This window comes from Antennarius striatus, chromosome 20, assembly GCF_040054535.1.
Source record: "Antennarius striatus isolate MH-2024 chromosome 20, ASM4005453v1, whole genome shotgun sequence".
Taxonomy (NCBI): Eukaryota; Metazoa; Chordata; class Actinopteri; order Lophiiformes; family Antennariidae; genus Antennarius; species Antennarius striatus.
The window spans coordinates 2857684-2884942 of NC_090795.1; the positions used below are offsets into that span (position 1 = coordinate 2857684).

Consider the following 27259-nt stretch of genomic DNA (forward strand, 5'->3'; position numbering starts at 1 on the left):
AAATTCACACAACCCCCCTCCCCCTGGTTGCAGTATGCTCTTATAAAAATTTGATTCAGCCCAAGACATTTCTACTCAACAGCTGAAGAAGCAAAGGAAAGGGGAGGGGGGCAGCGTTACCATCAGCTTCACCTGGACCTCATCACAGAGGGTCCACCCCCCACGGAGCGGGCCTGCCGGAGCGTTACCTGATACTTCACCCTGCGATGTGCCGGTGCGCCCGATGTTGGTGAGGAGGTGGTCGATGTTGGGGACGGGCTGAGACTCCACGGCGCTCTCCTCCAGGGACACCGTCTGTCCAAAGACGTGACCCGTTTAAATCCACAGCCACAAAGACAAACTGCCACTAATCCATCATCGTGACAAACAACCTGTACCCACCACTGGATCTCCGTTTCCCTCTTCAGTGAAGAACCAATCGTACTGGAGGAAAGAAAGAAACGTGTGAATGAAGATGGATGTAAATGTGGTTTCTTTAAAGGCACCTTAAGGTCAGCGGCTCACGTTCTGAATGAGGGTCTCCACTATCCTGTACTGGTCCGGCATGTGGGTCACCATGTGGGTCATGTTGTCCTCGGTGGTGCGCACAAGAGTGGGACCGAACACGATGGCCAGGTTCCTTGGCTCCATCTGGAAGGAAGAGGATTCTACAGTTTAGCTGTTGCTCCCGTTTGAACTCACGATCGCAATAAATCAAAGTCAGGCACCTTATTTTTCTCTGAGTTTTCAGCCACAGTTTTGAGATGAGCTGAGAGGAACTTGAGAGTCTCGTAATGATGATCGGGTAATTCATGAAGCTGAACAGAGAATTAGAAAGTAAATGTGTGCAAAGCAAACGAGGGGTTAATCACAAATAATGAGGTTTAACTGTCCTCACCAGCCTCTTCAGCTCTTTCAGCCTCTCCACCGGGTCCTCCGTCCTGTTGGCCTCGATAAAGTCTCCATACTTGTCTGCAGACAGCGGAAAAACTAGGTTGTAGTTCTCACATCCAACCACCAGGTGGGGCAAACAAGCTTTTCAAAAGGCGGCCTACCGTTGGTGAACAGAGGTTCTGGGAGTTTACGGAAGAAGGACTTGAGTAAACTGCTGATCACATTGAGGTCCCTCCATTTCTGCGTGGAATTAAATATAAATAAGACGTTTATCCACAGGCGATGACAGAAATACATCACTTCCTGGAACGGAACGCTTTCGAGGTGAGGGCGATCGATGGATGGAGTGACTCACATCATCGTGGATATCGATGTCGCCCATGCCCTTGTTGTTGAGCTCCTCCTGCATGTTGGAGATGGCGGCGTTGTTTCCCGGGACCCTGTAGATGCCCGTGTACTCCAGCCCCCTCTCCTCCACCAGCTTACAGCACACCTCCACGATCAGAGGTACAAACTGGGAGACGGGAGAAGGGAGTTTGACTCAAGTAAATATTTTTAATGCTGGAGGTGTTTTGGTTTGTTTGATGGCGAATCAATTCGGTGCCGACCTTGTTGTTCTGCGCAGGAGGACAGTCGTCCAGCCTCACTCCAAACGTGACTCCAGGAGACGGCTTCTTCTCGAAAGGCTTCCTCATCAGCCCCGGGATGCCCTTCCTCCACGTCCCTTTGTCCTTTGGGGGGCTGGTGTCATCTTGGGATTGGCAGTTTATCAGAGTTAGCTTAAAATCTAACTCACCTTGTTACCTTTTCTTTCCTTTTTAAACGTATGCTTCATGGAAGGAGCTTCTTTCCGTACCTTTGTGCATGTTCTTCCTCTCCTGCTCGGCTTTGGGCGAGTGGGGGCTGGTTGCTTTGGTCTCTCCTTTCCCCCCCAGCAGAGTGTGTCGGATGCTCAGCGACTGGCGCGACTGTCTGGGCGACGGCTCCGTCTTGCTGCCTGTCGGGCTGGAAAAAGGCGAAGGTAAAAGACAAAATGAGTCAGCGCTTAGCACGGGCGGCGCCCTTCCATTCACCCCCCCCCCCTTACCTCATCAAGGTGTTGTACTCTTTGATCTTCCGGCTGATGAGGTCATGGCTGGTGAATAACGAGTTCTGAGAGGGGAAAGAGGAAGAAAAGGAGGAGAGGATCTTTAACCTGCGACTATCAGGTGACCAGAGTCCGACCAATGGGACGCCGGAGCGTGGACAGCAGACCCTCACCTCCTCGTCTGGGTTGCTGTTCTCCTGGATGACCCGGATCCAGGCCAACATGTCGTCCCGGTCCTCGGCCTGGAACAGGTACTCGCAGTCGGACGTGGTGAGCCGCAGCACGTTCTTCCGCTTGGTGTCGCTGTAGGAGATGTCGATGAGACAGGCCCTGATGCTGATGGGCAGTGGCTCGTCCGCCGTTTGGCAGTTGGCGTGGGCGTGGCCCTCTTTCTTGTCCTTGTATAAACAGAGGTAGTGGCCTCTCAGGACGGCGTACATCTGCTTCCACGGGCGCATGCCACCGCTGACACGCTGCGCAAAGAGACAAGACGACGAAGCAGAACGGTGAACGCTCCCATTGGTTGCATTTTAATGTGGTCACACACGCGGAGGCGGCACACACCTTTCCCTTGTCGGTATTCAGCTGCTTGAAATGCAGCAAACCCTCCTTGGTGGCGTCACAGAAGACGTCGGATGAAGAATCTCTCCTGGATCCCGAATCGTCAGACGATCGGTCGCCAGCCTGAGGCAGAGGAAATAAATATCATGAAGGCAGTAAAGCATTTGGAAGGCGTGATAGATGGAAATACGAAGCGCAGAGAACACTGGCCAAGTGTAACTGAAACCACTTGAATCAATAATTAACAAATGGCCGCCGCTGTCTCCCCTTTTACTGTGACATATCCCTCGTATTTTTATGGTGTGTGAATTAGAGTGATGATAACACTCCAAACAGGAAACGCTGATAAACGAGAACCGATCATGTTTGACAGGACTCACCTTCCTGCTACTTTTCAGTCCAGGTATTAACGACGTCCTAGAATGAGGAGAAAAAGAATCAGATTAAAAAATGAAAACATGCGAAGCTCCATCAATCGATGATGATTAATGATCGGCTTAGCCCCCGTTGTGATGTCACGTACCCTCTGCTTCCTCCCCGGTAGTTATCCAGGCCTTCATCGTAGGACTTGGATCGCTCCGTTTTAGTGCCGGAATCCGACTCGATGATTGTGAGACGGAGCGAATCTGTTGAGAGAGGGTCAAACAGGACGTTTAATTCACCGCCCGTGCTGTCGAGGCCTTCGATTGGCTGCTTCGACTCAAAACCCACCTTGGTCGTGGGATAGCTGCCGTCGAATGAGAGGCGACAGAGAAGTGGGGCTGGGCGGGACGGTGGTGATGACGGGCGCTCCAGATATCACAGCCGAGGCAGGAATGTGCGTGCTGTCCTGGTCGGTGCTGGGACTGGACGGTTCATCTGAGGACAGAAAGGCAGGAATTTGGAAACGGGGCAAGAAAACATTGAACATTTTATTTAGGACTGACCACCGGCTGCATGACTGGCGACAGCAGGCCTGTCCACATATTTGCACATGTTGATGCCGTGTAAGCGAGGCTAGTAAAAGTAATTGTTATTGCGTCTTAAGACTTTACGGCTTTGCCTTTCACCTTTTAAACCATTTACAACATTTTCCTGCTTCCAATAAGCTGCCAATGTTCCTACATCTACATGTGAACGTTAAATGCAGTGTAACTGCATCTTAACACATCTGTCAGCAGACATTCTGTCTGGTACGTGCCATCACTGTGGGTTCCTGCTTGATATTTTGATTTGAAAGCATGTCAGCTGGACAAACTGAATCATCAGCCGGAGCCGGTGTTTCCAACCAGCCCCATGGAGCCGCTGTTAGTTTAATTAGATAGTTATCGGATTGATAGTGTCTGATAGCAACGGTTGTCACATTTCCAAACAGATTCAAACACCGGTGGCTGCAAATAAAAGTCTTATCTCTGCCTGAAGTCAAGAAGGCATTGTTTCAAAGACTGCTAAGAATTTCTGAGAATTCGCCACGGCTGCCGTAAAAAAAGAGGCTTGGCAACAGAAACACGCTGACCAGGATTCAATTCCAACTAATAACCCTGGGCCACAAGGTCAGCCGTAATCTACAGCAGGAAATATTATATTGTACATTATTTTATGCAAAACAATGTGCAATTGCTCTGTTATCTCAGCCCAGGCAGGCATATCAACAACAGCAATAAAATACTGCGATAAGGAGGCGAAGGGTTAAACAAATGATGCAGATAGAGACAGCCATAAGACCAGCGTGTGTGTTCCAATCAGCAGATACACACCTTCTCTTTTAAATTATGCACATAAAAGGCGGTCGGTTCACATTACGTCATCATTACAATGTGTCTTATGCAATTGGGACACAAAGACAAGCCCTAAAAACAAACATACAGATATGTATGAAGAGCAAACACAAGAACTGAATCGTATCCACACTGGCAGGGATGCAGGGAAAGGAATGTGGAACAGCATGCAGACACACCCACATTAAACGTCTCAGCAGTGGATTTGATATAAAAGTAAAGACCGACAAACAAACGCATCATCGACATAAAGGACAACATGAACCCTGCAGGTTCTGGGGGACAACGGACACCAAGACTGTATCTGATTGGTCAATGATGAGTCAACAGTGGTAAAGCAACCTGAAAATGCAAGGTTGCATTCAAGCTCAGTTAGTTAAGTCACGCAAGCCAATAAATTAGAACAACATTGATCACCTTTAACGCTTAAATCGAGTTGGTTTCTGAGGAAGAGGAAAAATAACCATGGAGGAAGGAGGAGACAGGATGTGATTTCTTACATGAGTGTTGCTCCCAGTACAAAATGTTTGGTGGCTCTCAATGTACAACAGTCGTCCTGCTTCTCCTTTAAAAACCATAGTATGAAATCTAATTGAAGCAGTTTGCTCCAGGAATGCTCTGATTCCACTGTTATGTCACAGTCCATTAAGACGGTCTTACATTTCTCTTGCTGTACAACACTGGGGGGGAAATACGAGACATTTCAGGGAGGGTGTGTTGAGATGTGTGTGTGTAGGTTGTGACTTATGTTTCTGTGCAGCCCTACTCAGATACCAAGAGGTGGTTGGAATACGTCATTGCTGCCGGCAGTACGATGTCAAGCTGTCACGTAACCACAATGCCACAAGGAACCAATTTCTTCTCACATCTAAAAGCAGTGTAACATCCTGGGTTGTGACGATGTACAGAATAACCTCACTGAGTCTGCCTTTATCAGCCGGGACAAACTGTTCAAGTGGTATCGCACCAAAACACAAAGTCTTCTTGTTTTTTAACTCAAAGCAACTACTTGCCACCAAGCAACAAACATTCCTGAGATGTTTCCAGTAAGAGACGATCATTAAGTCTGATGATTTACAGTTGATCCACTATGATATGCAGACACAATAACTGTTCTTGTACTGAGTTTAACTGGGTAAACAATAAACAGAATTGATGCATTTTTGTGACTGAATCATCAACACTGGGCTGCTTTTCCTTGTTGTATTTATTTAATCTGGTTTCCAAGGGGACAGAAAAGGTCAACGCAGTGGATCTTTTCATTAACGTAGACAGAATCAAAAGTGTTTCAGATTGGCCAGAGTGAGGACTATGATAAGGGGCTAATGTAGCTACGCACTGCTGACAGTCCAACGCAGGACGACCCAGACAAAGCTGTTGTTATGGAAAAGGAGGGGCTGAATGCAGTGGAGTCTTACCTATGAAGGGGATCGAATCCAGGGAGTCATCTAGGTTGTTGGAGGCGGACTTGTGCCGCGTGTCTCCAAGTCGTCTCAGGTGCCTCTCCCTACAGCTGTCACCGGACAACCAGAACATCGCTCCGTCTGCAGAGCCTGCCTTCACCAGCGGGGGCGACTTCACGCCCCTCTGCTTGTCATTAACAGGTACCACGTAGGATGGAGGACGAACGTTTTTGTCCCTTCTAAGGACAACAACAGTTGCATCCAGTCCTTCTACACCCTCTGCAGGACCACCATTTGTCCTAACAGGGGTGTTTGCTTTTGGCTTTTGGGTAACGGCTCCGTTAGTGGGGGAGGAACCCGAGGAAGAGGTAACAAACACGTTTTGTAAGCTCCTCTTTACAGACAGTTTAGAGGAGGAACCGGAGCAAGAGGAAGACCTGACTGCCAACGCAGGGTCCAACCTGCTGTCGGTTTTTAGACTGTCAGCTCGGGTCCTTAGCTGCAGGTGCAGGGGGGACGGGCAGCCCAGGTGGTTGCCCATGGCGGTAGCTCTTTGGTCTTTAAGAGGACCCGTGGCTTTGGTGGTGATTAAGGCAGGAGACAGGTCTGAGACAGAGGTTTTGACAGGAATATGTGACGGTCTCAAGATGGCACCATCTGTCCTTGGTGTTCCCACAGATTCAGTTGTACCTTTTGTAAACGCAGAAGAAGCTAAAGGTGAATACGATAGTCCACCTCCTCGTCCCTCCTCCTGTCCAGTGAGACTCCTGTTCAGATGAGGTAAAGCTCTGAGGTCTACCCCTTCCCCTCCCGGGCACAGCAGCAACCTGTCCGAAACTGTTTTATCCCCTAAGCTAGTCCCAACTGGTTCTCCAGGCTGCCTCCCCAGGTAGTCACAAGACTTCGCTCTGGGTTTAGAAACGCCTGCTGGGGTGGAAAACGGCAGGGCGTCCTCTGAAGAACTCCGCGGCCAATTCCTGATTGATTCTGTCCTCTCTGTCCCACTTCCGAGTCTTTCTTGGGAGGAACTACGTAAAGGAGTCGCCACGGTACCCTGACTCCCAGCGTCCACCCCGCGGTCGGTGGAGGTGCTTCTCCGTTTGATCTGGGACCCCAGCATCGCTCTTTGACCGGCGCTAGACGGAGGTGGTGGTGTGCGTTGCTGGGTGTAGGCAGAGCTAGAACTGGCAGCCGCCCGCAAGCTGTCCAAACGCTCCTGGATGGTGCGGCAGCCATAAGTGTGCAGCCTCTTTGCATCAATGTAGTCTTTATAGGTGGTGTAGTTCTTCCAGTCAATGTTCTGATGTGGAGAGGTGGAGGGGGCCGAGGCGGAGGGTGAGTAGTGGTTGGTGTTGGGGGAGACAGCGGTGGAGAAGAGGTCTGGTGAGGCAGACGTGAGGGAGGTCTGTACGGGTGGAGATAACTTATCAGTATAGATGGGACTTGGTTTGGACCTTAAGGAAGGGGAGTAGACGGGGGCATCTGTGGCACGTGAGGAGGGGTATTGGACTTGTGCACCTCCGGGAACCGAGGATATGAGGGGTCTCGGTTTGGCCGAGCCTGAATCTGCTGAAGGGGTGTACCGGTTCTCCTCTGTCCTGTGGCTGGGTCCGGCCCGAGCCACCCGGGTCTCCCTGTCCACCGGATTTAGGGGCGTGGCCGCCGCCGTCCTCGCGCTCTCACTCCGGACGCACGATGCTGTCGGAGACTTTGACGTCTGCTGGGGTGGGGGAGATGGTGGAACAGGGATTTCCACCCGGTAGCTCTTCTCTGCCGCCCCTCCTCGTCTTCCTGGACCTTGAGCCAGCTCTCTGGGGGTCTCGCTCACGGTGGCGGGCTCCAAGGTCTGAGCCATCGCCGCAGCCTTTACTTCTATCCGAGGGTAGCAGATGGGAGGGGGTTCTGGGATGTTCTGGGCATTTCCGCTGTATGCCTCGTTTCCTTTGAGGTATGCATCCTGGGAATACGCCTGCAAGAGATTATGGGGTATTATTTCACCTCAGATGCTGGGAGGTTGAAGCACAAACAAATATCACATTAAATCCCTGAAGAACATCCCATCCAATGAGGGACGAGATAATAAGACCTTCCTCTTAGGACTGTGTCTAAGGGGGAGTGCTGCAGTTACTGAACTTTGGGGCGACTTCTTATAGGTGACAAATTTACATCTCCCCTTTGACTCCATCTACTCTTACAGCTATGACTCTTATAATACCTCAACGGCACCACAACAATGTGGCTGCTTGTTTTTGAAAGTAGTAAAAGAACGATAACAAATTATCAGCGTTTACTGACTCTTTGTGTAGACTGACGAAATTATCAGCGAGATAAGCACTCACTGCATTCCTTCAGAGGACTTGAAGTGATAGACAGAAAGCTGTACCAACAAAAACGGTACTATTTCTCCAACAATCGCTCTACAACTCCTCACAAACAAATATCACATCAGTTCATGATGCAAATAAAGAGCGTTTGAGAGGCTATAGATGTTGAGGAACGGGAAACGAGCTGGGAATCTACAATAAAACGACAGATCCAGGAAACAGGGTAAAGCTAGCAGGGGCTTACCCACCTTTGACACCGGAATGCGTCTCCTAAGGAATGATGAGATGATGAAGGAGGGACGCCTGTGTCTGCTCTTGGAAGGTAATGCCACTCCAGTTAGCATGGCTCCTCGACACTACTGTCACCGAAGCAACTACGGGACTTTCTCTGAATTATACTTAAACGCCAGCACGAGTCTTTCTAGTTCTATTTCCCCTCACACTCCCCAGGGAAACAGCACCAAGGCATGCATCAAGGAATAACACCTAGTCGCATACAGAACATGCAATATTCCCTCCTCCCTTAGGCAAAGCTCTTGAAGAAAATGAAAGGGAGAGAGTTGCGGTGTTGGACTTTAATCGATAGCACTCTACCTGAGGGGTCAGGTTACAATTCCACAAACAGTGAGTCTGCTGCCTCCCTCTGGATTTACATGCATTTAAATAGAAAACAATTTCCCAAGTACAGAACGTACAGAAGTATTGTTTGAAGTCTGCTATGTCATGTATGAGAATTGTTTCAACCTGTTATGCAGGAAGGTACAAACATTTACCTGCACATTCTAACCAAAGACTTCATGGCATGCAAAGGAGAAGGGGTGGATTTGGGGAATAGGTCCTTCCAAAAAGCCACAGGTGATTAAAAAAAAAAAAAACAGCATAAAAAAGGTGCGAAACAAGTAAAGTGATTAGTTAGGATAGTTTCCCTTCTTACCAGAGCAGTGATGTCCCTGGAAAACTGGAGTCCGCAGATTAGAGAAGAGCAAGCAGAGAGGAAAATGGGAATAAAGAGAAATAAAGAAGTGAGTATAGAGGACTCAGAGGTAGAGCACCATCACTGGAGGACAGGCAGCATGTCTGACTCCCACTAAGGCTAAAAATACACTCCGATCTGGGGAGGATGAGGCATCACAATCAGAGTTGTGAGGAAGAATGAGAAGAAAAGGGAACTTGAGGAGTGTTGGAGTCTTTCTCAGCCACACTATTTACTCGTCTCTTCCGCTACACGGCTCTTCCAGAGATACCTCAGAGAACGCAAGTCTTCCCATCACTCTCACCTGCACACCGAGGCGCCTCCCCCTCCCTCCTCAAACATTTCCCTGTCGCTTTTCACAACACCACCTACGAGCTCCTTTCCCGGAATCCAAACTCGTCCCTCATCTGTTGGGACGCCGCTCCGTCATACGTTCACTTCTGACCCAGCATTAACAAGATGCTTTCGGCACCGATCGGGACCAGCGTCCTCCTCACCCGCCCCTGTAAACAGCGATCTGAGGGGAGTCAGCTGACTGCAGCTGCACTCCCTCCGACAGCGAGTGGGCTGGATGTCGCCCAAAATGACAAAACTGGCAAACAGGAACACACTTCTGAACACTTTCACTTTCTCTCCCATCTGCCGTCGTTAAAACCGTACAGATGGAGTTATCTCAATTTAAATTATCTGGTTACATCATATAATGTGTTTGTCTAAGTCTCTGTTTATTCTAATGACTTTATTTCCATATTCATATCAGGTGATGTAATATATCTCATACTGACAGCTAAATGTTATAGAAGACAAACATTTCCATTCGTTCACTGACATTTTTTTTGTTTCGTTCTCATCAATGTCACTTTAATACCGACGTTTTTAGAACAAAGAACAAAGAGCTTAGTCAAGAGCACAACTTCATCTTGCTTCACAACTTCCTCAAGGGACAGAACCAGTTACTTAATCGTAATTTGCTTCCCTTCCATCCTGTGTTTTTGTGAGTGTTCAAACTCTTTCCATAACTCCAAAACCAAGGTTTCTGTGGTTTTTGGTTACGCTACCAAGTTATGCTTGGAATTTAGCACAACAGTGAGAGCTGACTCAGTTCTTTTGCTCTGAGAGGGAGAATTTCCCAAAGAGGGGTGAGTAACTTGTGGCGACTGGTTTTTTTAAAAATTGCGTGGCTCTGACTGAGGGCGTGGGCTGGCTGCTTGCATCACGGATGTAAAGACAGGGTGTGGAGCTTTTACACAAATTCTACCTATGCTCCTCTGCTCTCAGGTCGACAGAAACCGGTCCGCCAATACATTCCAATCAAACCGATTGGTAACTGAAACTACAATAACCCCACAGGAGGCCACTGGAGCTGGTCAACCCTGACACTCTGTGCTCTGCTTTAGGGTTATTGTTTCACACTGGATCGTTTGAGAAGACAGATATCTTCTGTTTCACTGGAGGCAGGACGTGTCTAAATATGGGCTAAAAACACAGCACAAAGAACGACCATTGAAAATGCTGCATGTAATGTTCATAACGCTTAACGTTATTCGGTTATCTTTTGAACGATCAAATATGACGCTGAAAGAATATTTTTGAAAGGACAAATTGATTATTACTGAACTGACTGTATCGTCACCAGCAGTAACCAACGGCCACAAACGGTTATTTTTACATTTGTGTTCACATAAAGGTCAAATACAGGGAAATATGAATTTAAATAAATAATCATCGACAAGGATGTTAGATAAAATTAGCTTTTAACCAGGGATATGACCTGGAATTAAAACTTCAAATGATCACAGATACCTTGGCTTCACTTTGGATTGAAGAACAAACTCTTACCAGCTGCAAAATGTCCTCGTCCTTTGGCATGACACAGAGTTCCAGCGAGGCATCACTGAGGAAGATGATGTAGAGGAAGAGAATGAAACACAGACATACAATAAACATTTCATGTCTACCCCCCCCCCCCCCGACACACAACTTACTAAACCTAACTTACGAAAACAAGTCCAGGGAGCAACTGAGGGATGAGGACCATCTCTGCCAGAATATGGAGGTCATGTACATCCTCCCAGTTTCAGGTTACCCACTGACAGAAACTCACCTTTACCTCTTCCTCTCCTTTGACCAGTTTTAACGAAACATGAATGTGAAAATGAATGTTTCTGAAACGGTGGATGTGTCTTCATTCAAAATGTTTCACAATGGCTCAGTGTGGGCGGGTCGATGGGATTGGATAAAAACTAAAGATTCTTCTCTGCACGATTCCCTGAAGATGAATCAGCAAAACAACTGTGATCTTACCTGTTCTGGATCAAGGCTATGACTTGAGAGTAAGTCTTCCCAATGATGCTCTCTCCATTCACCTTCACTATCCGGTCCCCTGTATAGAATTAGACGAGGACACTTATCATTTCCTGTAACACAGGGCGCGACCCGGTCAGAACGCTGACCGCACAGAGCTTCAGACGTCATTTCAGGGAAATCCACCTTTTCATCAAAAAAGGAGTTTGTTCAATTATTTTCTTTATCACGGCTGATTAAATTGGAGATGATTCACGGATTAATGAGGAGAAAAAAACGAAACCGGAGACGGAATTTAGGGAATGTCGGAATAACAAAGAGCGTGTTACACTTTGTTCAACCTCCCACAAAGGAGACATCTGTTATTTTGCAACTCAAATCTGTTTTTGCCTGGCAGGGATTGGAAATACCTACAGCACAAACGGCGTGAAACGGCACTTAGAGCTCAGATGTGAGTTAATCGTGAAAGTTCCCAGCTATCAGGAGCACCATGATTTCTTCGGAGATTGCATGTGTGGGTTTTGCTTTACCTGTACAGAGTCCAGCTCCATGGGCGGGGCCTCCCTCCTTCACTTGTTTGACGAAAATGGTGTCCATAGGCTCCAGACGGTTCCTCTGTCGCCCTGGCAACGAGAGAGAGAGAGAGAGAGCATGCAGAGAGGAGATTGTTCACACGGTGAGGGAGAGCTGAGACAGAACTAGGACAGATTGCTTTAGAACTGGAGATGCCGCTGCAGCGACATTGTAGCATCAGTGCACTTATTTGCTGCACGTTATGTTCACACTGCAGCAATGCAAATACCAAAAACAATAAGTTTCCGCGTAACGTCAACAAAAGGAAACACCTTTGTCGTCAGAGTAGCTGTACTGACTCTTCAATCCAAAGCTGAAATGTGGCTGGAACTGTTTTGAAAAAGTGAAATTCTGCTCTCCTTCATTTGGTTTTATAGTAAATAGATTGCCAAAAAGAGTGAGAGAGTAAGTGTAAAAGCAGGAAGCATATTAATTGGAACAGAAATGTAGAAAATAGTTATAACTGTCCTCTCATCCATGCACGGATTCCATTCTGCAGTCACATGTATACCGACGAGGTGCGATGTAAACGAACCTCCAGGGAGTTTGCTTTCACGTGGTTGAGGAGGAGAAGGGACGCCACGCTGCTCGATGGGAGAGAGAACAGGGCGAACACATCTGATCAAGACTAGAAATCATTGGTGCGATTCTGTCAGATAACATCACAGCCATATGCCTGGATGTCGTTCAGAGGCCGTCTATTTTCTGTCCTCTGGGAGCGATGACAGCGTCTGCACGCTCCTTTCATGTCCGCCCTTCCTCAGCAGCACATCCATGCATTAATGAACCCGGTTCAGGCGCTGCTCCGGACGGCCCTGAACAGCTGCAGCACTGCAGCAGATGTGGGTTCAAAGTGTTGCTGAAGCTGTCCTCCTTTACTTATGATATGACGGCTAGAATGCATTTAATGGCATGATCTACTGACTCCCTCCTGTGGTTCAGAATATTACTGCAATCCATTTAAGATGAAGATTCAGACAAATTGATTACATGTACTTACATGACTAATATATAAAAGACATGGAAAGTTTGTGTTTCAATCGTAACTGATGAAACTGTTAAATCTCCCAAAGTGGAAGTGAAATGTAAATCGATGAGTTTCACCAAGATCAGGATAGATCAGGGTTTCTATTTTTGGCACGTGCCCCACCCTTCACTCCAGATTCATGATGGAGTAGCAAGTAGATGAAGTGGGAAAAAAACCCATCTGAATTCTTCTCTTCATCTGGATCCACTCCAATATTTAATGGATTCTTTCCTGCCAAAAACCAGAAACCAAACCTGCCAAGTTTCATTATAATTTTTCACGAAGTTTCTGTGATAAAAACAAACCAGAAGAATGTGGTGAAAGTATGATGATGTGTCATCAAATTAAACACACACTCATTTGCATTTATTTCAAGAACAAATCAAGAACTAAAACGTGTCATTAGGACTGAAAGAAGACATAAACTGGAAGCCCAAAATCTCATGTTGACTCAAGTGTGAAAATGTTTTTGTATGTGGTGTCCCCTCAAAAACGTTTTCGTGATTCAGAGATGAAGAAACATCCTCTCTATGCATCAACAGACAGACGACACAGCCCACTGTGATATAAACAAGCAACAATCAACAACAAACTGAGTGAAAGATAATTCTTAAACATCATTTACCAACACACAACTGCAGGCTTGTTTTCCATCCAGTAGGAGGCAGTGCAGCACACACGATGAAGAAAATTTTCTCATGTGTGTTCAAATGTGCCCATGATAACACAATATTCGACGTGACTGACCCTAGGCAGGGGTACAGATGTCAACCACTGTGCCCCCCCACCGGGTCCCGAGCCAATCCCACTGAACTCAAACTCTGTAGCCCAAATTGGAATCTGCAAGTTTCCATGCCCTGCAGCTGGATGAACGGGATTAAACACAGAAATCTAAAGCTTTGGATATTTTTAATGCTCCCAACTGTCTTACCGAAGCGTAAAACTACTGTGAGGATTAATGAAACACATCAACATGCCTTAAAATGACTTGGATCGGACCAAAACGCAGAGCGGCGCTGGGTAAAGCCCAGGCAGTTGAGGCAGATCTTTGCGTTGCACGATACTTCAACACATCAACACTATTTAATACGACGTTGAGTAAGTAGCTGGAGCTGTAATCTGCACATAAACTTTGTTCAGGTTGGATTTGAATTTATTTATGCTCCAAGTTCTTCCCTGTTGGCGTCCGTGATACTGGAGTAACTGGAAACAAATGTTCCTGTTTGGCGTGATCCTGCATGATCCTCGTTAAAGTTGTTGAATGTAAACACAACAGACTTTAAGACGCAGAGTTACAAGCAGCTCTGGAACCCAACATTATTCTCTGTAACTGTTTGTCAAAGGTCAGAAAACTGTAACGCAAAGGAAAGGGGATGTTGTTGGTTTGCTTCATTTATATTCAGTTTGCTATATATTTGCATATCTGGGCTAACGGCTCTAATTTTTGGCCCCTGGGCCCCCCAGGCTGTACAGCTGGGGCCTCTTCTGCTGGCTGACTACCTGCTCCCTGCTCTTCTGGGTTAGGCCTACCACCCACACCCTGAATTAACCCTGGTAGGACACTGTAGCATACAGAGACAGTAGAACACAACCAGATATAAAAACGCACACAGATGCTCCACGTCTTCATCACCCTGACACCGAGAAGAGGAGGCGTTTTTCCTCAACTTTCCCAACACTTCAAACGCCGAGAAGGAAGAGGAGGAGGATTCCAACGGTTTAGATGACTATCTACGTCTCCTCCATTGGAGAAATATGAAAATGGGGGGCATATGATCTCCACAAAGTGTATTCCTTCAAAGCGTGGGAAGGTCAAAGCACAAGTATACTCTGCATAAATACATAGAGGTTCAAAAGCGCGGGGTGTTTGATTCTCAAACGTCTGCTCTGAGTATTCAGGCTGCTTGAAGACAGCTGATGAAGCCAGCGTGAAAATAAACACTGCAACTCTGTCTCCTGCTTCTCCATTTCCCATGAAGGAACGCAGCATAGTTATACACAAACTAGTCCAAGTACAACTCCGGTCTGAAAGCTGAAACTCTTCCAAAGCACCTGCAACATCCCAGTCCTGACCTCCATGAAAAACTCAACAAACCCACATCCTCGTAAACGGCGTTACGAGACTCTGTCAGCTGGAGGAATGACCTGCAGAGTCTTGGATGGAGAAATTCTGCTTTGCTAATCATGTCTCAGAACCCTCGGCGTGTGATTGCACTGATTTCTAAACCAATCAATAGCATCAATCATCATAAACACCTCCGGTATGATCTGCGCTAGCACAGACACAAACGGCACGCACACCTGTGACAAAGAACCCCTGTGATCGTTTATAAAGTCACATCCTCCACTGAAACCTAGGAGAGAGGCATGGAGTTTCTCTCCCACATACAGGAAGTTGGTGGCACACGTTCCATCAGGTTTCTTCTAGGAAAACACCAAAACCCACCTGGGAAAGGAAGGATCTGAAGCGACCCCACCGTGACGGTGCAGGGGGATGATGTTTCACAGGCATAAAAGTGTATTTTGTCCACGTCTGTTTGACATCAAAAGCAAATCTGTGAGCGATATTCTCGACCTGTCAATTCACTTTAAAACGTCTCACGGTTTGACAGCTTCCATGTGGGTGGGACCACGATATCGCGATGTGCTGTCAGCCTGACAAATGCTTAAGGTAGAACTCAAACGACAACAAAACTCAAGTCAAACCAGAGAAGATGTAGAAAGGAAAGATGGGAGTAGAGGCAGAGCGAGGGAGAAAAGAGCTGGAAGTCTTTGGATGCAGTTTGGTTCATGAAGGTGGGGCATTAAAAAGCCCACTGGAGAATAGTGGGGAATTTTGTTTGCTTGTGCTGCATTATATTCCTTCTGCAGACTTCATGGGAACGAAGTGAAACACGAGGAAGAAAGAGGGAAAACAAGAGTGTATATTGCAACAGAACACTGTTTGTGTTGCCTCTCGTTTAAATGTAACACAAAACGCTGCTACAAAACACACAACCGGAGAGAGAGAGACACACACACAGGAAAAGGGAGTGACACAGATAGAAAAGAGGGTTGAAGGGAAGAAGAGAGGAAATGAGATAGAAGAGGAAGATTTGGGATAACAGCCTCTTGGTATGTAGACAACTGCTGTGAAAGGAAATAAACACGTCCACATCAGTCCTCCGTCTCCGTCTTTCCACTTGACGTCGGTGTTTATGTTTGTGCATCGCTGTGTGTGTGTGTGTGTGTGTGTGTGGGTACGTGAAGCAACGCTCGGCCGGTCGGCGTGCGGTCAGCAGGACACCCACCCTCTCTTCAAACACCGCCCTCACCGCACGCTGCAGTCAGGAAAACGAACTTACTGCGGAGGCTGCAGCCAACATCACAGACGCACTCAGACAACAAGAAACATCCAAACACTCACACACATGGAATACATTATCCATCTGTGTGTGTGTGTGGGTGTGTGTGTGTGTGTGTGTGGGGGGGGGCTACGTGTGTTTTGAGGCATGCAACATTACTGAGATAGGCGATCAATAAATGTCAAAAAGAAAAAAAAGACGTCACACTTGACTTTGGCCGCAAAAGCGTCACCGTTCTGCGTCACGTCTATCCGGCGAGGGAACGTATGTATAGTAATAAAACCTGATCAAAGCTCCAGAGCAGCTTGTGGATTGTGTGGTGACGCTGTTTAGTCGACCACTGTTTCCAATCTGCTGCGCTGCTGTGGTGTGAATCTGATCATTTGAAGGTGGAGAAAACCAATATTATTGTCTGCTGGCTTGTTGTTCAGAGTTTGGCTCAGATGAGCACAAACTACTGGAAATGAACCCCAGTTTCATCCAAAACCTTCAACACATTTTGTAAAATTATAAAGCGAGGATATTTCCTGATCTTGCGAAATTACATGCAGAAACCTGACGTTGTTTATGATGAAAATAGTTAAAAGCTAGAAGCAACATAAACCTTCCTTTTAGGAATTTTTCTTTGGGCAAACAACTTTTTCTTGGATATTCTGAGTAAATTTAAACACGTTCCTTTTTAAAATAAGTCAATAACTGATGCTTTGACACACATATTCCATCGACTGGCGCATTGTCAAAAATATGAACATATGAGGAGAACTATATAGTTGTGTTTGGAGGCCTGTGTTGAATAAGGCAGTCGGATGTGGAGGGCTTTAAGTGGGTGGGGAGGGGCCAGCGTGAGGAATGTGACACCGGAATCCAAGAGGGATGATGAGGGACACTTACTGGAATCTTGCAATTTCCCGTCGAGAGCCGGTTAGGAGTCGGAATTACGAGAAAAAGTGCCACGCTCACCTTTTCACGGGTTCTTCACAAACGCCGGAACAATTCAGAGGAACACCCTGTAACACTTTGGCTTTATGACAAATCAAACAACCAATAACAACCAGTTCCTCCTTTAATCTTATTTATTTTAAAGGATAAAAACAATGTTTCTCCTCCAGGAAAAGACAGCACAATTAATTGGTATTTATTCCAACAGACATACATGTCTTATGTGGACATGCTGCCGTCCTACATATTGTGGAATGCTTCAGATGCAGCAGAGAAAACCTGCTGCCTTCCTGCTGGGCTGCAGGCGTGAGCTGAATACTGAGGGACTGGAGGGATGAGCCGGATGCTCTGAGGAATGCCGAGGCCTTGCCGAGCTAACAGCTCTGACTGCTGCTCTGGAGAGGAAGGGCTAACGTTTTGAGCATTGTCTTACTGCTTGCCCTCAGAATGAACCATTTCACCTGCAAACAGACCATCCCATTCCAAAACGGCGTTTTCAGACGCTGCTGTTGGGATTGTCACGCCTCTTATTTTAGCTCTAATGAAACCGTGGCTCACAGAATCAGTCCAGAATCTGTCCAGACAGAACAACCACATTAGAGTAACGGAGTGTTGATGCTGTATACTGAAGACTACAAAGAGCTGATGGCTTCTCTGACATCATCAACGTGACGTCTGACATCACAGATCGCAGACAAAAGAAAGGTGGGTTTTTTTTACACTCACCTCGGCTGCCATTTTCTTCATCCTGAAAGCAAAACAGAAAATATTTTTTTAGTTTGTGGTTTCATTTCAGTCATTTTCAAACACTTCTGCATAAAATTCACAAACTAAAAAACAAAACAAAAAAACTTTATTGAAAAAATTTCATCTCAATAATTTGTGCTTCACAAATGGAGCCATGTTTGAGTTTATGTCTTTAACTTAACATATAAAACTTTAATTCCTTCTGAGCCTTGGTTAAAATCCGACCCCCCCCCCACCTCCAGCCATGCATTAATCCAACTTTCTCTCCCAAGACTTTCCTTAAGAAGGTCTGACCCCCCTCCTCAAGTCAATCCAAATATCCTTAAACTGCAATTAATCAAGAATCAAATCAAGGCCTACTAAGCAATTCCTATAAATGAGATGAACGTATAAGGGTAAGGATGTTTGGGTCCCCTCCCCCCTTCTGGGTTTCGATGATGTAATAGGACAACTGGTTCAAGTCAACGGTGAGACTCGGATTGAATAATTTACACACTCTTAATACGCTGGTTTCACTAATGTCTGATGATGTCTTCAAACATCCAGACCAAAGCCAAAAGCTATAAACACGAAGCAGCGAACAAGACTTTGTAGGAAATCCTGAAGAGGCTGTCAAAATACACTTCAGAGAAAAGTAAACCCAATTTATCCTGAATTATCACTTAAAAAAAACTCATCACTGCGATAAGACTAGAGGAACAGACATTCTCCTCTTAAAGAAACCATGTCCTGTTTTCCAAAGCCCTTTGGTGGGTGGATGAGACGTCTGGATTAATAAAGGATGATTTGTCCCCACGCAATCCAGAGCACCGTTACTGATACCAATCTGAAACACCGGTATTAATAACCTTCGCCGTCTCGTCAGCGAGGGAAACACAAAACCAGCGATTCAGTCAAACAGAAAAAGAACACGCTATGATCACATTTTTAAGCACTTGATAATTTTGATATGGGGAAAGCAAGGATATATTTATTAAATTGCCGATGATGAGGTAATGCATTTCAGTGCCAAAACTCAATTTTTCCATAAACTATATATAATAATTCAGTTTGATTTTCTTAAACAGCCTGTCGTTTATGGTTATTTCATCTGTTTTTCATATAAAGTCTCTCTTAACAGAGACTGTCACGACAGTGTCTTCTTCAAGTCCTCCTGTTGGCCTCCAGGCTTACATCACTTGATTCAACAAAACTTTATTTACTTTGGAGATGTCGGTATATTTTCTTTTCCGAGCAGTCAGAATCTCTGGCATATTTTGAAAATCACGCAGCTTTAAATCGCATTGGATAAAATCCTGGTCGGTGGATTACGGTAAACGTAGGTCATCAGGTCGTTCTGAGGATTCAGGGACGACGTTTTCTCACCTTCAGCGAGTTGTGGACGGCCGACTCGGGAGGATAGACGATGAAGTGTCGCAGCGTGAAGCCGAAGCCCTGGGAGGTTCTACGCAGGTGAAGCGTCTTGGGACCCGGCCAGGAAAAGGGCTCCTCCTCCGGGATGGGAGAGGTCGTGGCCGACGCCTCGCTTTGATCGCGCCCATCCTTCTGCTTGGCCTGAGAGACAAGATGAACAAACAGAAACGTCAGCGTTGATCTTCAAAACACAGGCGCAGTTAAAATATGGAATTTTTTTATATCACCCTCAAGTCTGCACGATAAATATGAGCTCTGAAAAAAAAAAAGACTTTAAAAATCCACACACATTCATTCCATTTACTTCAGCCCTGACGACCGAGTCAAGGAGTGTTTCCACAGATGAAGGAAGCACATATTTCATTAATCAACTAAAAATATACTGGTGGCGATCTGTCAGCGTTATCAGGCGAGGACATTGCGTTTCTATTGCATAAAAAGGTGTCCTTTTGTCACAGTTTATAAATGAAGAGATTATCTTTGATATTCCGGTCTGCTAAAATACCGTTTAGGAATATTCATATCGTTTCTGACCTGCATTGTTTCCACTGCCATCCTCACAAACACGGCAGTAGACTGACACCAACCATTACAACCCACAGCTTCAGTTACACATAAAGGCTGGTAACACAATTACTGCCAGATAATTGCCCCTCTAAATGCACTCAAACATGTAACACATCCAACAAGAATCACCCATTCCCACTAGTCTATCTGAATGATAATTATTTCTGACTCGCCAGGATCCGATTCAAATACATTAAATGTCAGGCAAAGATATATTCCCAGACCCATCAAAGTTTGAACAGAAATATCAGCAACCAGATCTCAATTTCTCAAATGACTTTGAGAAATCCATCATATTCACTCTAAGCTGTTGATCAGGAATTGGTCTTTGCACACATGTAAATGCACATCAGCAAATAAAGAAGAAAAGATCGACAGAATCTCAGATGAAACCTGTTAAAATGTCGAAAAGCCAAGAAGTTGCAGTCAAATTATTCTGTTTCTATGTTGTGGTTCACGTCAATGATCCCAATTTCTGTCAGCAGAACCATGGCTGTCATTTCAGCCACATTTATGCTGCCCAGAGCTGCACACAAACATACATATGGCTTTAGTTACTGGCCGTTTGGGGCTTAGCGGGGCTATTTGGCGTGTTTGCATGATGACAGACTTATCTTCTGCATTCCTACTGTGACTAATGCAGGGTAAAAAAACAACAACCCTTAAATGCTGACAGCTCTCAGCTTGCACAACTTTACGTTTATGTCTACATAACACAACACATGTTCAACATCAGTTTTGACATTTTCTTTAACAAAAAGCTGTTTGTGAGAAAAACAGCACTTAGGATGGGGTTGCAGGACAGCTAGTCGCTTTGCTTCCTGAACATGATGTCAGCAGACCTTGAGATAAAACACAGAAATGCAGGAACACAAACAGAGTCGGCGTGGGTGGTCACACGTTTGATCTAATCACCAATCGATTCCATTGATTCGTGGAGAAAATGTTCTGTTGACTGATCAGCTGCCTGAAGAAACAATATTGATTGCCTGATCACTATTATCTACTTAGCAGCACCTTAATGCGACTCGGTCACTGAATATTCAAAATTATTAGTTTTATTTCCAAAAGTTTCTCCAAGTTTCTCTTGATCAAATTTCTATGTAATGCAAAATGAAAATACTTCAGTATATTTTCTTGTAGGTGAACGTTGACAGATTGCCAAGAGCTGAAAGGATAAACTGATTTATGTATTATTTCAAGCTTTTACTTGAATTAACTGTTCGAGTAATTCAAGCAAAAGCTCAAGACTATAATTTTTTTTTTTAAATTCTCATTTTTATTTAACATTTTTATTATACAACAACCCAACGCATGAGACAATAACTCATTATAGATGCTTTCATTTGATTTTTGAAACTCTACAGCCAATAATCACGCAGAAGCAATAATGCGGCATTCAATCACGACTACTCCTTATTGATCGTTCACCTAGAAACACTCTGACCCCTCCTGCTGCTCTGAGCTGCTCCAGCAGTAAGACTTCTGTCAGATCCATCATCAGAGTAATGATGGAGCCGAATTGCTCCGCCGCAGGCGGTGTGTTAGCGGTTGCTGCTAATACTACCATCGCGACTCTGGGGCTACGAGAGCCTGCCAAGTGTTTCAGCCTCGCTCCAGATCACTCCACAGGCTCTTCTCCTACCAAAATACATCTGAGGTGTGGATCCAAAACAAAGATATTCTCCCCCTGGTCGGCCCTGTTTGGCTTCTCCATCCACACCTCTCCTCCGCCTGTCTGGGAGCAGCAGATGTAGGGGCCTCTGGAGAGTGGGATGGGTGTGGGCTCCATGGTGTGACCGGTGAAATCACCGCTAATACCCAAGTGAGCTGGAAGCGAGCCACCGTCCATAATGTAGCCGAGGGAGGAGGGCCGACACTTCAGCACGGCTCTTGTTTTAACACAGGATTATGTAATCGGTAAGTCATTTTAGTTTAAATGCCTCGTGGGGCAGATATAAATATATAAATATAATGTTGAATTATGCAGCAGTGCAGCTACATCATCAGATTCTCACAGGGGTTTGGTTGAAGGTGTTCAAAAGGAACAAAACTGTAAATCTGCTCAGAACAACACTAACGTTGTAAATAATACTCCATTATTTATGCAATCTGTTCATCATAATGGTCTCCATTAACACAGGCTGAGGGTTTGAACTGTACCCAACCATATGGCGCCGCGGCCTAAAGGATGGGGGGTATTTTCATGCCTGTCCTTCCTCCTTCGTAGGAGGAATTTGAAAGGCATTACTTGTGGACTCAGCTTTTCTCCACACCTCCTCTTTTTTTGTTTTATGAGTCACCCCTGACTCATGGATCTACCTCTTTCACTCTCCCCTGCATTTTCTTTCCAAACTCTCCCTAAGTGACCACAGACCTCAACATTCGTCACCCTTATCCACTTTACCGTTGGAAAAAACGTCTTCAAGACCCTACTTTGGGCCTTTCCTGAAAATGACTTAATTTGATTAACCTTCAGTCAAAACCACAAAAAAATAAATTATTTTCACATCAGAGGAAACTGCATTAAATGCCTACAGAAAAACAGAATCCCTTTCTCTGAAAGAATACAGGGAAGCATCTGAAACTACCAAAGGGACTGACCGTAAACAAAAACCCAAAACCCACACAGACGCACTCCAATTACAGACGATATCGGTCAGTGAAACAGGACTACCTCTGCAGAGCGCAGGATGACGCACACTGAATTCCTCAGACAGCAGCACAAAGTGTAGCCACCCCTAACCTCTCATCCCTTCAAAAGCACTTCCTCTGTAAATCTCTGCCAGATACTGATATCGCTTTAACACACATTTCAGCCAGTCGGAGTTTCCTCAAATCGTTCACGCTGTCCTCGACCTCGACCGATGCTCTCCGCATTTATCCTACCCAACTGTCCTTACCCTCGAGCGAACGCAGTTCTTCTTTGATGCTTCCCTGAGGCGAGCCCAAGAAATGCCACGATTGGGACTGGTGAGTCCTAGTTCCACCTCTCCCCAGTAGGCTCTGGCCAGAAGCTGGAACCAAAGGCAGTATGGTTCCGACAGGCAGCCGTCCACCCCGGCCAATCGAGCCCAGGGACAACCTCCAGATGACGGCGACGGAGGAAGGGCGCAGCAACCTTCAGCATCCGCATCTGCATCCCGCAGGTCTTGGCGATCCTTCAGAGGAACCGGCTTACAGCCTGGGGGGAGCCCGTTCCTCTGGGCCAGCATGGCATAGCCAGAGCCCAGGTGGTGACAGCAAAATCTCCTCAAAAGTAGGGTCTTTTTGTCCCAAACTTCTTTTAGACAGCCGACTGGAAGTTCTCCCTTGAGTCCATGCCGCACCTTCTTGGGTTCTGTCGTATCCGGTTCTCAGTCTGGGGAAACGGGGTTGTTCCTCCGGGCGTCCCGCAGACGCATGATGTTTCCACTCAGCCGAGAGGATGAGTGCGCTGCAGAGAGCCCAGACCAACTGAGTGACGCACCCACCCACTCACCACACAAAACTCTCTGTGAAGTTACACACACACATTCCCAAACACACATCAGGCGGTGTGAAGTGAATTCTCTTCCCTCAACTCCACCATCCCTCCCTCTCTTTCTATTTACCTCACCTCTCCAGATGCTTTTTAAAGTTTAATTCCTCCAACGGGCATATTCTTAAAGGCTCACGTGTCAAGGTTTATCAATAAATCATCACAACAAATGAAAGGAGAAGACAAGACGCACTCACAAGTCAACATGTAGAGCATTCAGAAAGTTTTTGAAGGAGTTACCTGCCTCCAGACACGAGAAACTTTTCACAGCCATCAGAGGAAATCACAAAGGGCTAACGCAGATCAAGAAGCATATGGGTCCTATAAAATATATAATGGCACAAAAATGTTAAACAGAGCCACACTCCTCTGCATGCCTGCAGCTCGTCCGACGACTACAAAGAGCGACTGCCCGGGTGACGGAGTTGGTAGTCAGAGATATTCACCAGGAACTGCTTGAAAATGCAATCACTCCTTTATATTGATGTCTTTCTTGATTAAAAAGGGATCAAACAGTTTAAAAATGATCTTGAGGTTTGCCTGAAGCTAATCTGAACCTTATGGGCTGTTATGTCCACTAACTGATATGGGGAACAGGATGGGCTGATAGATGTTCTAGATAGATTTTCTAAAACATATTAAATATTTAATCAGGTTTTAATCTCAGAGCTCTGCAGAGCTGCTCCTACAGCAACAACACAACTCTTGTGTCGAATGGGAAACTGGTTCCATCCTTTGTCTCCACGAGGAGTTCTTAAGTTTCGCTGATCCGCCCCATAATCGGACGTTTAACGGTTCAGTCACAAAATAAAAACCTGACGTAATTCTCACAGTGAAATCATCGGCCAGACGGTGTCAATGGAAGTTCTGGTCGGTTTCTCTGAGGAATATTTGTCACTCAAGACAGAAGAAACCATGAAAACAACATCAGGAACCCAGTGATGGAATGTTCTCTCGGTGTTTTGTTATGAGCATCTTGTTACCACATTCACTCAGCTCAATATAGCATGCGGTATTCTGTATGGAAAAGACGGCCGAAATAGAAGTCGCCCAACAGAGACAGTCGAGACATGCGACTCATGGAAGCCAAAACAATAATGGAGTCTCAGTAGAAGATATGAGAACCGTACGGTATACCATTAGAGATAAAGTTACGAACTTAACAAGACCTCCGCTAAGACATGTCAGACTGTTTAAGGGCTTCAGACCATATTGTATATAGCTCTGAACTCCTCTAAATCTAAAACACATGACATAAATAAGTCCCCTGAATGAAATTCCTATTGCTAGGAGTGGGATTTGAGCCATATGGACACAAAAACTAGCCAATATCAATCTGGTGTTGTAGCAACAACCCAGACCACAACAATGTCGGCCACTTGTCTGGGGTGTTGCCTGTGATTTCATACTTTGTTTGGGTCTCCGTGAAGGAGTTTATGTATAGATTATTGTGTCTAGGGGCATCAAATAGTTTTGCAGAGGTGTTTTCCATCCATTGTGTGCCAGGAGATTGGTAAAACATTGTTAGAGTAGAAGATGGACGTGTTTGGATTGGAGTTCTGGATTTAGCAGCTCGTTTCACAAATTGATGAGCTGGATAGCAATTTTAAAACGATGCAACTTTAAGGATACTTCAGGTCATCTAAGGTTTTGTGGTCACAGAGTAAGCAGGACACAAGTATGGTACAAATTCATTAGTCATTTGTACAATTCCATGGCACCAAGCAGCAAATATTTGTCTACCATGTAGCATGATGAGACCGAGACAGAACTTATCACAAGTCTCGACTCTGCAGGGCAAATAAATGACTTCACATTTGATTGTATGTGTAAAAAATAACCATATCAAGGTTTGAAATTTCAATACAAGACACACAATATGAATATTAATCTACCGCAGGCTAATGAGCTGATGGATCATGTTTGAACACACAATAAACTGACCACAGCTCTTTAACACCAGCAAGAAAAATGCTTTGACAAAATTTATGAGATTGCACAGAGGTGTAAATTGAAAACAATGCTGTCCTTGACACAAAAAACAGCAGCAGGAACTAATAACAGCGGCGGTGAACCAATTGATAGGATGAGCAGAGATGTTTAGGGTGGCACCATGAATACTCAATGCAGCAAGTTCTCCTGCCAATGAATGCGCAACGGCCTTGTGGCTACAAGCGACATTCACATGCCCAGTCAAAGACATCATCCACAATCCAGACTGTGGCTGCGGTGAAACGAAGGAAAGGATGGAGCAATCAAAAAGATTTTGTCGAGGTCGGTTCGAGGGTTTTCAAGACCGCTCTTTAACGTTCAAGCTGAAACACAACAGTAAACAATTTCAGTTTGGAAACAGCTAAGGAATTTTTAAAAAGTGGCTTGAAGAAAAGTTGCTGTTTTGTCACTGTGGAAAAATCCAACACTTAACACCAAATGTGAGTTCCATGAGTTGTGAAACTAATTTCAAATGTTTATATTTCTGGAGAACCGCACAATCAAAAACAGGCTGTTTCACAATGCAGTTTGCTTTCAATCCACTTAAATTTCAGAGTCTAGGGTTTATCAGATGATTATCCACAGCTCCCATTTGTGTAACAAAGAAAATAAAGGGCCTGTGGTCCATAAGCAGCTGACAGGATCTCTGGACGGGGATTAAACACACAAGGCACCGACAGGCCTCTAAAAACTACAATAAGAAATGTTGAAGTCTCCACTCCACTCTTGTGTGCGATCACATTTGTGTATCTAAGGTTGTGGATGTTTGTGCCGTGCCTGTGTGTGGTAGAAGAAAAGAGAAAGTCTTGCAGGAGGATTAGGCCTGATTCAGCGTGGATTTTCAGGACTCCTGGCGGGTGTAAGATCTAATCTGGACATGCTACATCTGGGCTCCGCGAGGTATGGCTTACTGTAACAAAGGCTGGCTAATGAGGGCCAGGGAACAGGCTGCTCCTGCTATGCACCCACACCACTGCACACCCATAAAGCCCTTCTTCACACAGCCCTTAGGGGGTACCAAGGGGTGTACGCCCCACAACTGAAAACCCTGGGGAGGCAGCAGACTGCCCAGAGCTGATCAGCAAATACTGCTGACTGATCTTCTTCCAAACGGATTTAATAATGAAGTCAGTTTGCATATGCAGGTTCCAAATAGAATTTTGCAGCTTTTTGGTAACACAATAAACAAGAGATGGTGTGTTGGTGCAAAAAAACAAAGTCGCACTATCTTTCCCAGGTGGAGAGGAAGAAAAACTAGGACAAAACGTGTGGGAGAAAAGCTGTGGTTGTGGGAAATACAGTATTATAAAACCACTTTGAAAGCAATTTTGGAAATTATGAAATCTGTAAAGAGGCTGCAAGCAAGATTTTACTTTTTTGATGGTTTGGTGAGAAGATAAACCTGCAGTTTTAGGTTTTACGAAGTACTGAAACAATTAATCAGTCTGAACATTAAAGTAGCTAAAATCTATCGTAATTACAATTGAAATCATTTCGAACAGCAACAGTGTGAAAGCTCCCTTCATTTTTAACATATGTATGAGCTCATTATTTAGATACCAGATACTGGTCTCAGTGGAGCTGGAAGAGAGTCAGGACTGGACTTGTGGATTTGGTAATTAGACCATTTCAAGTTGGACATCTTTGGGATTTGGACTTGCAGGTGAGAAACCAGTTGCTTGGGATTTATTTCCCGACTTTTAATCAAGAGCGGCAAAGTGGTCAGATGTTACCTCATAGCAAGAAGGTTCAAGGTTCAAGTCTTTTCTTTGTGTAGGTGACTCTAAATATCACATAGCTGTGAATCTTTCTCTTTACAAGGCAGGAATAGAACAAACAAAAAAAGAGAATGGAC

General features: G+C 45.4%; 1 protein-coding gene across 4 annotated transcripts in view; it reads right to left on the reverse strand.

Annotated features, from left to right (window-relative positions):
- arhgap21a (Rho GTPase activating protein 21a) overlaps positions 1–27259 on the reverse strand; it is a 53769-nt gene that overhangs the window by 4832 nt on the left and 21678 nt on the right. Inside the window, exons 1-23 of one of the 4 annotated variants that reach the window (XM_068304637.1) lie at positions 22796–23803; positions 19278–19466; positions 17892–17913; positions 11813–11905; positions 11283–11361; positions 10818–10872; positions 8940–8963; positions 5697–7650; positions 3233–3379; positions 3045–3147; positions 2902–2938; positions 2525–2644; positions 2134–2433; positions 1961–2025; positions 1730–1878; positions 1482–1624; positions 1229–1387; positions 1035–1113; positions 878–951; positions 708–797; positions 505–630; positions 382–423; positions 189–294 (exon numbers count right to left, since the gene is read on the reverse strand). In XM_068304637.1, coding sequence (XP_068160738.1) covers positions 189–294; positions 382–423; positions 505–630; positions 708–797; positions 878–951; positions 1035–1113; positions 1229–1387; positions 1482–1624; positions 1730–1878; positions 1961–2025; positions 2134–2433; positions 2525–2644; positions 2902–2938; positions 3045–3147; positions 3233–3379; positions 5697–7650; positions 8940–8963; positions 10818–10872; positions 11283–11361; positions 11813–11905; positions 17892–17913; positions 19278–19466; positions 22796–23107 — 4468 coding nt within the window. In that variant the 5' untranslated portion in view covers positions 23108–23803. Of the gene's footprint in view, positions 1–188; positions 295–381; positions 424–504; positions 631–707; positions 798–877; positions 952–1034; positions 1114–1228; positions 1388–1481; positions 1625–1729; positions 1879–1960; positions 2026–2133; positions 2434–2524; positions 2645–2901; positions 2939–3044; positions 3148–3232; positions 3380–5696; positions 7651–8253; positions 8790–8939; positions 8964–10817; positions 10873–11282; positions 11362–11812; positions 11906–17891; positions 17914–19277; positions 19467–22795; positions 23804–27259 lie in introns of those variants that run through there. The other 3 variants (XM_068304639.1, XM_068304638.1, XM_068304640.1) reach the window with 3 other exon arrangements.